Genomic DNA, 13,118 nt, shown 5'->3' with positions numbered 1-13,118 from the left:
ATGCATTACTCAACGTGGTCCCCTATAAAGAAGTGAACAGCAAGCATGACAAAGACAGAGCGAGAGCACAAGGCCTTACACAAACCTTTATCCCCTTGGTAAGTGGCTCCTTTCCGCTTCCGGGATGGGCCTTATCCCCCCCTTCCCTGGGTGTTTGTAGCAAAAACTCCCAAAACCTATGAAGAATCATAACTTCCCAATGGAAGGTCATAGGGTGGCACTTCTGGCTGGGACCCTGTTACACTTGGAGACCAAACATTATTTTGCTACCTGGCTCCTACCAGCTGTTCTTCGTATCTCCCTACTCTTGAGTACTAGAACGGATCGAGACCTTGGAAGGTGTTTGGCATGTTCCAGAGGTCTCAAAAATGTAACCGGTGTGTGGCTAGGATGTATAATAACTCCATATTCTCCTTATGAAATCCTAGCTGACTGGAGTAAGTTTGAATGAAGAAGTCACACAGCATGGGCTCCACAGGTGATCATCCTGTATGAGCCTAGATAATAGCTGGTAGGGCTGGACCACCTGCTGAGACAGGTGTCCTGTTTTGGCTACATATGCTGAGGGAGGATTGCAAGATGCTATTAAATCTCCCCATATTCTTCACATAACCCATCTCGCAAGAAACCTTTTGATGTCCCCTGGCCTCTGCAAGGACCCTGAAAGAGAATAGAAAAAGAGGTAGATTTTCTGAAACTCCCCATATTAAGGAAGACACCTCATAACATCTAGGTTGTGAAATTCCCTTTCCTTTTCATTCTTGGGATTATTGCAGAGTGAAGTGAGAAAGGCTGTGTCAGGTCTAAGTATGACCAACTGGAAGGAAACTCCAAGGGCTGGTTTGCTGACAGAGCCTCCAATTCTCCAATCCTTATGGCTGATGTAAGGACTACTAAAAGGACAGTCTTAATGATTGTGCATTCTGATAATGGTTCGAATGGTGCTCTGGTCAAGGTTATCAGGACTAGCTTGAGATCCCAAGAGGGTGTTCGTGGCTGAGGCAGTATACTGGACAGACCCACTGATTTAACAAACTTTATTATCAAAAGATGATCTGCCATTTTACAGGTGAATAGAACCCCCAAGGCTGAAATTTGGACCAAGAATATGCAATTTAAGACCCTTTTCCAGCACCTTTTGTAGGAATTCCAGAACTGCTGACTAGGGTATCAGGTTATTTTTTTTTCAAAAGAATTTAATCCTATAAATGTTAGAAATTTCCTCCACAATCTAGCATAAATATTAGTAGTAATTTTCTTTCTAGAGTTTATTAGGTTAGAGATTAAGTTTTTGGAGAATCCCATAGCCACTAAAAGCTGCCACTCAAATGCCACAGTGTCAGATGTAGACCCCTCACGTTGAGATGCAGAATTGACGGCTGAAAATTGGTCTGGGACTTCTGGAAGGACCCATGGGTGGCCCATTGCAATGATGTGAACCAAGTCCTTATGGGCCAAAAAGCATGATCTGTTGAAATCTTCCACAGCACTATTGGTATCAGTGAAATGGGATGGAAGGCATAGACTAACCCCCTGGTCCACTTTAGGAGGAGGGCATCCACGCCATGGGGCAATTCCCTTGTGCCTAGGGAAATTATTATCTCTCTTGCCTCCTTCATAAGTCTTTTGGACCTTGTGCCCCCTTGCTTGTTTACTTATGCCACGTCTGTCCTGTTGTCTTACACTTTTACGTGGTGGCCCCTTAATCTCAGCAGAGCAGCTAGTAGAGCTAATTTTATGGCTGCTAGTTTTTTTCATGTTTGACAATGAATTTTCCAAACTTGGTGGCCCCTCCTTGGAGAACCTCGCCCTCTGTGTGGGCTCCCCATCTAAAAGGACTTGCGTCTATAGTGATGATTTCAGGGCTTTTTTTTATTTCCCTCTGGACCCCCACGACAGTTTCTTTTTGTAGAGCAACCAGACTAGGGATTTCTGTATAATTCTTGAGATGGTGATCCTTCTCATCTATTTTCCCTTGGATTTCTTCTCCCTTCTTTAAGATTTCCTACTGAAGTCTCTGAAATTGAATTCAGGCCCAAGTTACCAGAGGAATACAAGATGTTAAGTTTCCCAGTATCGACAATGCTTTCCTCAGAGCAGTCACAGGATTTTTGATCATTTCAGGTGCTAACTTGTTCATTTTTCTAATTTTTTCCTTAGGAAGAAAGGACGTTTGTTTAGTAGAGTCTAGTGATATTCCCAAAAATGTTTGCCTCTGTTCTGTGGGTTTTTGCTGTTTTTTTTCTATTTATTAACCACCCCAGCGAGATTAATATATCTTTGACTTGATTTATCACCCTTTTACAATCTGATTCTACAATCTGGTTTTCCTATTATTAGAAAATCGTCCAAGTATTGGATTAATGGAATGTTTTCTCCCTGATATGAGCAGACATTTCTGCCCCAAATTTTGTTAATACACTTGGGGTTATTGAGAGGCCAAAGGGGAGGACCTGGAATTGGTGCTTCTGAAACATGATAATACACATCCTGGAGATCTAAGGTTGCCATAAAGCATCCTCCCGGGAACTGACGTTTTACTGCTGAGCCAATTGTTTCCGTTTTGAAATGTTCTGTTATTAAAAATTGATATACATTTTTTTAGGTTTATAATCGTACTGAAGGTTCGGTTCAATTTCCTTTTTAAAAAGAGAAGACTGTAAAAACTTTTTCCCATCTCTCTCTTAGACAGGGGTGATTATTCACTTTCCTATTAGCGACAAGACTTCCCATTCTAGGACCTGTTGACCTATCTTTCAGTCTTCCGAGATCATGAACCTTTCTGGGGGAACGGTACCAATTTCTAGTTTTAACCCTTCGCCCATGTTGTCCAAGAGCCACCGATATCTTTTCCAGGCAGGAAGAAATACTTTTAGTCTTCCACACACCTGGGTTCTGGCATCATTGTCTCCTGAATCTCTTGGGGAGCCCTGATAAAAAAAACCCCATTCACCTAGGGAGTCCTTTCCTATGTTCCTGGACCGCTTACAATTTGGGTCCCTTTGTCTCGGGGATGTGACTTGTCTGTTCTTTCTCGATGGTCAAAAGGGTTTTCTGAACTTCGGAATACTGGTTAACGGGAATCCCTTTTTTTTTAATCTAAAGACTGGTCCAAGATTTTGCCCAGGGTTGATCCGAACAGGAACTCTTCTTCAGATGATATACCATGATATACCACAGAACCTGGATTTAAAATGAAAATTCCTTGTCCAGTTCTTAAGCCAAAGAGCCCTTCTGGCTGAGTTCGAAAAGGACTGCCAGGAAATCCACTACATTCACAATAGTTGGATGGATTGCAAGCAATTGAGGCCTCACCCGATTCCCAGGCCATCTTTAGAAAACTTTCCTATCTAACGTGTCCTTCAACAGACCTGCACCATCAAAGAGGAGTGCAGTATTACGGGATACTTTATAGAGGCTGCAACGTCTATTTTAGGGACCTCATCCATGAGACATCTGGTTTGAAGGGATATTTGCAGTGGCATAGAGTCCGATGGGCCCCGGGGCAAAATTTGGACCTAGGCCTCCCCCCTCCACACACACAGTCCCCCCCCCCCGGTGTTCCCCCCACATGTTAGTCAGATGTATTGGGCCCTTGTAGCATTTTTAAAACTTAAAACTACATACAAATTTTTCCCACCCACTAGTAGTATTGAGTCCGTCCAGAACCCTCCATCCTGGTATATATGTCCCCCATTCAGATATATATGTTTCCCATCCTGGTATGCATGTTCCTTATCCTGGGCCCCATATTAGTGCTCACGGATCTTCTGTTGGAACAACCACCTCAGGTAAGACTTCTCCTTTCTACCCAGTAGACGGCGGGGAATTGTAGGTCGCCATCAAGGACAGGAAACCACTGAAACGTATAGAGAGGCTACGCCTTTTAAATCTGTAGGTTTCTTGTCCTTGAGGGCAGATCCTCTCTTCCTGGTGATGTTATGTGGAAGGGAAAAAGAAGAATATTTCTCTGATAAAATATTTCAGAACGTTTCTTACATGTATGTGCACTACTGATTTATGCAACGTTTGCTGAAACGGCCGTTGCCATGTAAAGTAATACTCTCATGCAAGTAAAGGCAAAGAAAACAATGCCAGACAAGGTGGTCTAGTTTTGAAAACAATCTCTGATGGCCAAAGCCAGTCCTGCAAAGCTGGCACTTCACTTAATTGACTTAACACGCAATGAAAAATTTTTCAGCTATAAAATAATTATTTCTGCTGCCACCATTTCTGCCAATATCACAGATACAGAAGTTATATAAGCTGGAAACTAAATGGATCTCATCTACATTTCTTGTGCAGATTTAGACCTCTCTGTCCGGAAACATATGAATATTCATAATGACCTAAACCCAAGGCGATTCTGATTAATTCATGACGAATCAGTGTTACTCCATCTGCGATCATCATCATGATTTAAATTCCCTGTAGAATAAAAAAGCAGCTCTGTATTACACTACACATGAAATCAGTTTAACACATTAGTACCTGCACATCCTAAAGGGGATGTCCAGTCTGACTGCAGACTGGCTAATCGCGACCATGAACGATGCACATACTAACATCATTCCTCTCTATTTCCCATGTGGGACGGCAGTCAGGTGCCCAAATTTGTTCCATTTGTGGCCCCGTGATAACTAGTCTCTCAATTGATGAGTAGTCAGCACTTAACTGCAAATCGCATACATGCAGTCACATGACCATCTACCCGCATGGGGAATACATGGGAACTGTGACCGTGTCCTTATCGCACACTGTAATGATTCAGCAGTTTGCAGTCACAAGGTGTCTGCAAACTTTTACAACCCCTCTAAGAAATATAGGATTCTTGATTCTTACCTTCTTTTCTTGACACTGGAATAAGCTGCGTCCCTCTCAATGCCATAACCCAGCGTCCTGCATAACCGACTGGTTCCTCCAGATAAGGAGAGTCTGGACGTTAGACTGCGGGAAGGCGAGTCTCCACTCGCCATCTCAGGGGAGGCACACGGTGGGAGACTGGCATCTCTAAGAGATCTCTCCGATATTGGGATGGAGTCAGACTGGTCATGATAGGAAACATCTGCGCCAGTATTCAAGTGAGAGAAATTTACATCTGAGTCATTAACCTACAAACAATGACAAATACAATTTTGGACATTTAGAAGGTAGATGGGTGGTGGCCTATAACCAGACAAGAAAAAATGCTATGTAGGTCAGAAACTGTCTACATTTTGCTACATAGAGGAAAGTACTCGCCCCCCAAAGAACAAATTATATTCCATGAAGAGGGAAGATTATTACTTACTTCATCGACCACCATGGAGTTGACGTATACCTCATCATTCCCATTAAGCATGGCAGACAGTCTCGTTGCAGCAAGCATAGTGGGTGGGTATCTTATCCTTTTGAGGACATCTACTGATGAATGACTCTTCTCTGAAAAAAAAGACAAAGGCAACCAAAAATGTTAATTTAATGATAATATTGAAGTAATAAAATATTTTTGTATCAGGATCAGTAAGCAAAAAAATATATATATTGCATGATAAAATGGGGTTTTCCAGTCTATATAATATATCATAGCCACTGGACAGGCAGTAATTGGTAGATTTCCAGAAGAGAGAACTTGTGCAATTAGTCACTTCATTCAGCTATTCCTTATTGTCATTTTGCAAACTGGGGAGAATGGGCTATACAATTTCCAAGTTCTGTACATTTGTGGGGGTCCTGGTGGTGTATTCCACACCATTCTATTTCAATTATTATCCATCTCATGGAAATCAGCTTAGACATCTATTCAAAACACTTTATAGACTTAAAGGGCACCCTGACAGATCCCCGAATCATGCCAAACCGACACTATAGCATAATATAATGGTGACCATGTGTTCTAATAAGGACTTTAATTTTGCACACAAGAGTTGTTAACTTTTACAATTCTGCAGCTTGGAATATGCAAAGAGCCAGGACTAGTCCACCTTAGCATCGCTTTCCCCTAGAATAGCCCTGCCGTAGATACTCCGTCACACTTCCCTGGACAGGACTGACATTCTCCTCACTATGGCCTTCATGGTTTCCAGCAGTTTTAACATGATACGGAATGATTGGAGGATGCCAATCATGCCCTGTGAGATGTGATTAGAAGACCTGATGCAGGACTACTCTGGGAGAAACGATGCTTGCCATGCCTCATTTACATACAGTAAGCAGCAAAATACAAGTTTGGCCCAACTTACTACAGAGGGCCCTTCATCAAGACTGGTGTGCAAAATGTCAGTCTTGATGAATAGGGGCCCCTCATAGTTTAGACCAATGTATGCTGAACTGGCCAAAAGAGGTGGGGTCAGACACTCTAATGTGTATGGGGATCCCCGGCAATCAGTTGTCAGGAGAGTTAAGGATCTGGCACTTTCAATTTCAAACTGCTGGGATTTTGTTTTTGGGGAGATAGGAGCACTCTTTTGGCCGAGCACTATATGTATAGGAAAGTCGGGCGAGATGGCTGCTCGCCAAACAATCAACCAAAGCATCAATATGTATGGTAGGTTTTAATTTTTGTGTAAAAGAAAAGCCCTTATTAGAACACAATATTAGTCATATATAACAAAATTATAGCGGTTAAAAGGACCTGATAAGTCCCTTGAAGTAGGTCTTCATTTTGCAACAGCTTCCTTCTAAACTGGCCCACTTAAAGATGACCTTTCACCAAATTTTTCATGTTGATTTGGCAACACAATGTTTATTAATTTATTCATTTACTTTTTTAAACTTCGCCTCTCTGTTGCAGATATAATAGCAATCAAAGTCTTTGGAACCTAATTAGTTAACTTTTTGAATGTCCAAGTGGGTGTTATAAGACAGCTTTCACTGGAGGCATCTCCTTATATGATTCTGACCAATCATAAGCAGCAACTCTCCAAAAAAGAACACGCCCCCACCATAACTTAGAGCCGATTTCTCAGTGTGAGAGATATATGACAGACAGCCCTGATCTCCTGGGCTAACCTCCTGCATGAATCAGTGGAGGAACACTGCAGCAGAGTTACATTACAAATCCTTTTATCAGCTCTCCTCTTCTAGCACTGTCAGCTCTGCTGTACTGCCCCTCCCCCCACACTGCCTGTCTGGAGAAGGGAGCTCAAAATGTTAGAAACAGACTTATTTGTTGTGCATCGCTTTTAGTCGCTCACTCTGCAGTGAGAGCACCGCAGGCTTATTAGATCTCACGCAGGAGTGGTCCAGAACAGGCGGGTTACTCATGTGCGAGATGAAGCGACAGCTCTGGTCTCACTGCAGAGCGAGTACAACATCAGATATAAGTGTGACACTGACACACTCTAATCAGAAGAGTTGAAAGAAGAATTTGTAATCTGAAGCAGTCTCTCTGCCCCTTCCCCCACACAGACTTTTGCAAAAGGTTAGAAAAGGCGATCAGAGCCATCATATGTCACACACTGAGAAATCTGCGTTAAGCTATAGTGGGGGCGTGTTCTTCTTCACTGTGCTGCTGCCTGCTTGTAATTGAAACACAAGAAAACACAAAATGACAAATTTGCAAAAAATACTCTGCAGTAAAAAACATGACAGTAATCAGCAAGTGCTGTATAACGAATACAGGGTATTTAGTCGATACGTTTTTTGCAAAAAATGTATACCAAGCCGCTTCACCGCGTCACCTGCGGACAGGTGGCCCTATTAAACAAGTACATTCAGTACAGTATATAGTACAATGACGAAGGTCATTATTGACCGAAACGTTTACTGTATGTACTGCACTCATTAAATTTCATTGTCACTTGCATCTCCACGTGTGTGTGCCAAGTTAATTTGCACTTGTATACGGTTTGGGACCCTACTTGTGCACCACCATTTTGAGAAGTTGTGCCAACGGTCGTTATATCTGAGTGCTCCCTACTGTGGGACATCGCAGCAAACCCCGCACTATACACTTGGATATCAGGACGGTTCCACAGCTTCATCTTCACAGTAAGTTTCACCATATACCACGGAGAGTGAACACGAACTAATATCCTTCCCGCGACATCCATCTACGTAAACATGCGCATAGTGTGGCCATAAACTGGGAGCGCTACCACTACTCAATTGCCTTTAAAATAAAAAAACGTTTTTTTTTTCTGCTCTGCAGCCACTACTACCACCTGTGTCTGGTTCAACATGAAAAATTTGGTGAAAGGTCCTCTTTAATGGGGTTGTCCGGGCTTAGAGTACAAATCTGAATTCACTCTATGTGACTGCAACCTTGCGAATCCTTACATCGCGCTTACTGCGCATTACTTGCTGCATTCTCCAGTGGAGGGCGCATGACCACGTGTACGATTTGCATACATGCGGTCACGTACCAACTAGACGTGCGCAGCTTCACTTAATGCAAGTGTGTAGAGGTGAGGGCCGAGCTGGGGGGTGGTCCCTCTTCTTACCGCGCAGAGATAAAAACAGAGACACGATGGAGGCAGATTCTGGGTGCAACAAGTCCAAGTTTATTTCTCACTTGCCGTCCGCCTGACGTCCTTCTGAAGCACTCCGCACTTCCTTTACCTCACGGCCCTCCGTTTCCAGGGCCGCTACTTACACACCGTCCCCTCTTCACTCGTCGACGCTCCTGACAGGTCCGTCACTGTGGCCGCCTTAGGCCCTTAAACCAACAGCGCTTCCACTGATCAGTCGTCGTGACAAATACGGTGTCTCACACCCAGTGCCTCGTCCCTTCTGCGGTTCTTCCTGTCAGGACCACCCCCCCTGACGTTCTCTCTCCTCAGTCCCCCTGGTTTAGATTCTCCTCACAGCGCACAGACTGTCGCAGTCCTCCTGTCACTGGAGCTCCCCCTGGGGACTGGAACCTTCTGGAACCCTCCCTCAGTATTTATAGCTCTCACGGTCCCCTGTCACTGTAACCCCGCTCCCCATAACCAACGGTTTCTAAAGCCCTAAGCGGATGTCAAGTCCTTTGCTCACACTCCTCCCTGCCATCTAATGGTCAACCCAAGGTACTGCACGTCCACTACATTTTCCTAGCTGTTTCCCCACTGTAATAACTGACACCTATCTAAACTGTGCAAACCTTTCCTTCTTCACTCTGACTAGTCCTTCCGTCCGTCAGGTCACCTTTCCTACAAGTGTACTGAGCGATGCCGGATACAGTCTAGTTGAAATGTGGCTGGAAGTAAGCAAATCACCTAATTTTGGTCACATGACCGCCAGCGCTGTGGGGATTCACAAATCTGGAGTCACAGAGTGACTGCAGACGTTCACACTACGGCCAGACAACCCCTTTAACTGCACTTTCAGAAACATGTCAGATATAGGTTTCAAATTTTGATCTCACCGAGCACTGAATCAGAGGAGCATCACTGCTTACATTTCACAAGGATCCCTGATGGATCAGGTAAGATTTGCCATGATCTATTAGGATTTTTCTTTTTACCTTTTAACTTGAAGCCATCCTTTTGGAAACAATGGAAACAGTCCCCCCCCCCTCAACATGAAGCAATGTTCCATTTTTGTCAAATGTAACCCCTAGCGCTGCTTATCAAACGTACTCAGTGACCCCTGCCGCAGAGTGGTCCCCAGCGGTGGCCACAAAGAAGGTAACCAGAGATGAAGAATTACTCAAGCCTTAGAATAAAGCCCTGGCACTGGTTTGGGATGAGCGGCTCAGGAATTGAAGCTTTAGACTAACTAGACATTTTCAGCCAGCAACAAGATACGACAAGCTGAGCATTTTTACAGAGATTACTGCATTTCTCCCCTGACAAAAGGCAGAGGTCCAAGCCACAATCCATCCGATCATTAATCCCACACATGCACTCAGGCTGTCATCTCGGAGGGATAGAGTTTACCTCCCAAACAAAAGAAGACATAGAAGCGTGGTAAATAAAGAAATGTGATAATTATATGCTACCAACAGCAGGAATCAGGTTAGCCCAGCGCGGCTAGAGGCTGCAGGTCTGCTAAGTTACACTGTGTGGGAGAACTTTATTGCACAATGGCAGCTTTAAGCTTTGCTCTAAAATACTTTTTTCAACATTGGGGTGAAAGAAAAACAGCGAGCAACCTTCTATAACACCAAAGAACAGTCGTCCCTTGTTGGAGCACTGTGCAGAGAGAATGGCCCCGAGCTAGTACCTGACTACAGCAAGGAGGAAACTGTATGTAATGTGAAATAAAAATATATCCTCAGATGAAAGGGATCGTTTAAGGGTCAACAAACTTTGCATAAATCAATCCTACAATTGAAAAAAATAAAAAAAGAAACTTTGTAATAGAGCTTATCAGACATATCTGCTTCTTTCTCCACTAATAATCCACTAGTCTCCTTTAAAAGAGAAGGTATGAGTAGGAGAAAGTGAAAAAGAGACATAGGGATAGTAGAAAGCACCTGCATATGACTGTGCGTGTCTGTTACTCTAGAGCTGAATTCACAGCTACACCGATCAGTACTACTGTATTACATCCTCCTGGAATCTCTTGTGTGTGTAGTACTAGATGTAGGAGACATAACATCTAGTCTCCACCCACTAGTTCAGAAAGAACTGAATATTAGTTGGTTGACATCAGGGAAAAGTCCCAGCCATTTTAATATATTGATTTATTTGCTACTGATTTTACCAACACTGGTCCTCCTTTTTCTCACTGTCCTCTTTTTGACCTGTTTGAGAAATTCCCATTGATTTTTTTTACTTTTAATATTTTAAATATTTAATTTGATCAATTTTGCTGCCTACGCCTCTTTATCCCCCTCTTATTGTTTGGGGTTGATGTACCGGTATTTATAATATTAGAAAGAAAGCCTGCAGAAGGTGAAACTGGGGAAAATCACTCATATAGGTCATCTAAATGCCAGAAATAGTGTTATTTATTTCTTGGGGGGGGGGGGGACAATATGACATCTCAGTCCAGATAGTCTACTGAAACAACAGATACACCATAAGTTTTCAGTGTTCACTATTTAGCTTTAAAAGGTCTCCCGTCCCATGAAACCTTTCCCAAATAGCAGTTCTGTGCTGATGCTTTGCTCGTCTTCCTGTTTTCTCCATTCACTTGACTAAAGGGAACCTGTCGTGTAAAAAACAAAAGCACTATTAACCGGCAGATATGGGGTAGGTTAATAGCATTCCGATACCAGGCAGACATCACACTGAAAGCCCGGCCACCTGGAGCAAATTCACTTTATTCCTCTAGCTTTCAGTCAGAGTTGCGGTGGGCGTCTGTAAACTCATCCCCGGCAGTGACTGACATCTGGCCTTGTATTAAAAAATACGGAACTCCCAGGTACAGTATGTAGGATGCTCAGATTGGGTCCAACTCCGTAGTACTATATGCAGAGAAAATCTGGCACTCAGCCCTGACATCACAGCTGAGCCTGGAGCACATGCAAGGCCTGGGACACCATACTATGCGATTACTGACATCACTCACTACAGCCATTCACTGACCGTAACCCAAAGGGTATGTGCAGTCATTCAGTAATTGACAGCACTTTGGACGCAGCACATGTCCTCCGCATCTAAAGAGCTACCGACTATTGCACGCAGGGGATTCCGCATGTGCTCACTGAACAGTGCGGTATCACTGCGTCCAATACACTGACAAGCGCGTCTCCGCAAGATAAATTGACATGCTGCGGTCTGGGAAGACGCGCCACAAGTCCGTCTCTGCGGGTGAGCAGCGGGCATCTCTGAACACATAGTGGACATGGTATTTCTTGAAATCCCATCCACTATGCTGTAACATCTGGACGCAGTGGGTTGGACGCTGCGCAAGTAAGCAGGGTCCAAACCGCAGCGTTTACTGACAGTGTACACCTACCCTAAAAGTAAAGACTGGCTGCTACATTCAAGTTTTGACATACCATGTCATTGGTCACGGTAAAAGGAGACTGGTGGGCTACCAGGGAGATATATCAGCAAGGGACGACTGTCTGTGTGCATATACTTACATTGTATGCAGTGTCGTAGTGAGGTGCCAGGAGCCCACCAGTCACCAACTCCAGGGCCGCACTTTTCAGTTACATGTAAATGTGACATTATCCTCAATCACAAATGTATATATAACAGTGAACTGGGTAGATTGTTCATGAATAGGATTTTGCCTTTGTCTCTACATAGTGACTCAAGCATATTGTGCCAAGCTCTGCTCATAAGAGGGTGGTAACCTACTCATACAGGGGCCCACCGGAGGATTCTCCTGCTCTCCTGTGGGCCAGTCCAAGCCTGCTTGTATGTGATGCATGTGTACAACACCAGAATGTGTCAACTATGTACCCAGATGAATGTGGCATTATATAACCATCACACAAAGAGTAAGTTACATATGATCAGAGTCAATAGCTAAATGAAAAAAGAAAAATTGCAGACAGAGGGCGAAAGAGCACCTGGATTTTAGTCATTATTGAGTGGCACTGTGGATGGTTAAAGGGCTAACAGAGGATGATACAGTGTCAGGTGTGATGGGGGGGTCATTGTGGCTTCACCTTTTTCAAAATGAAAAGGCATGTTATATTATTATACTGACTGATTGAGCGACATGTACGTCTATCTTTACAAACGTGCTGCGAGAGGAAGACCTTGTAACACATCGGCTTCCTTAGACCCCCTGTCAACAAATGAATCTTCACCGGCTTGTTCTACAGAAGTGTGTGCTCCATGGGAAAAAGTGCTCTTCATAAATCAATAGGAATATTGGCAGACACCGAGCGGCTGTGCGATCACTCACCACATATCAGTTTCTTCACACAGCAAAACAAAACAACCTGGGCTCCTACAAATTTCTCTTTAGTGTACCATAGCCCTGGGAAGGAAGGGACAGTCCGAAATGGAGAAACACTGTGCTGCTGAACTATATAATATTTGGTATACTTGGCAACTACAAAGAAAACCGCAACAATGGCCTGTGCACATGTTGCAGAAGGATTTCCTAGTGCCAGCAAAGAGAATGATATTCCTGAAGTCTCACGCTCACATTGCTTAGATCTGTAGCAGATTTAGTTCAGCAGATGTTAATTATTTTAGCATTTTTGCTGCAAATTTCACCCATACTAGTGGTGAAAAATCTGCAACAAAAACGCATGTAAAAAAAAAAAGTGTCAAAATCATGCCAATTTTACGCAGCATTTT

At 43.5% G+C, this 13,118-nt stretch overlaps 1 protein-coding gene across 4 annotated transcripts in view; it reads right to left on the bottom strand.

The window, feature by feature from the left end:
• Nucleotides 1–13,118, bottom strand: part of ARHGEF28 (Rho guanine nucleotide exchange factor 28) — a 305,341-nt gene that overhangs the window by 83,835 nt on the left and 208,388 nt on the right. For all 4 annotated transcript variants that reach the window (XM_073584069.1, XM_073584071.1, XM_073584070.1 and 1 more), the window contains 2 exons: nucleotides 5,291–5,421; nucleotides 4,843–5,111 (listed from right to left, as the gene is read on the bottom strand). In XM_073584069.1, coding sequence (XP_073440170.1) covers nucleotides 4,843–5,111; nucleotides 5,291–5,421 — 400 coding nt within the window. The remainder of the gene's footprint in view (nucleotides 1–4,842; nucleotides 5,112–5,290; nucleotides 5,422–13,118) is intronic.

This window comes from Dendrobates tinctorius, unplaced genomic scaffold (assembly GCF_039654945.1).
Source record: "Dendrobates tinctorius isolate UK_male_01 unplaced genomic scaffold, ASM3965494v1 ptg000083l, whole genome shotgun sequence".
Lineage (NCBI taxonomy): Eukaryota > Metazoa > Chordata > Amphibia > Anura > Dendrobatidae > Dendrobates > Dendrobates tinctorius.
Note: the sequence above shows the minus strand (reverse complement) of the source record. Positions and strands in the feature narration are given on the sequence as shown.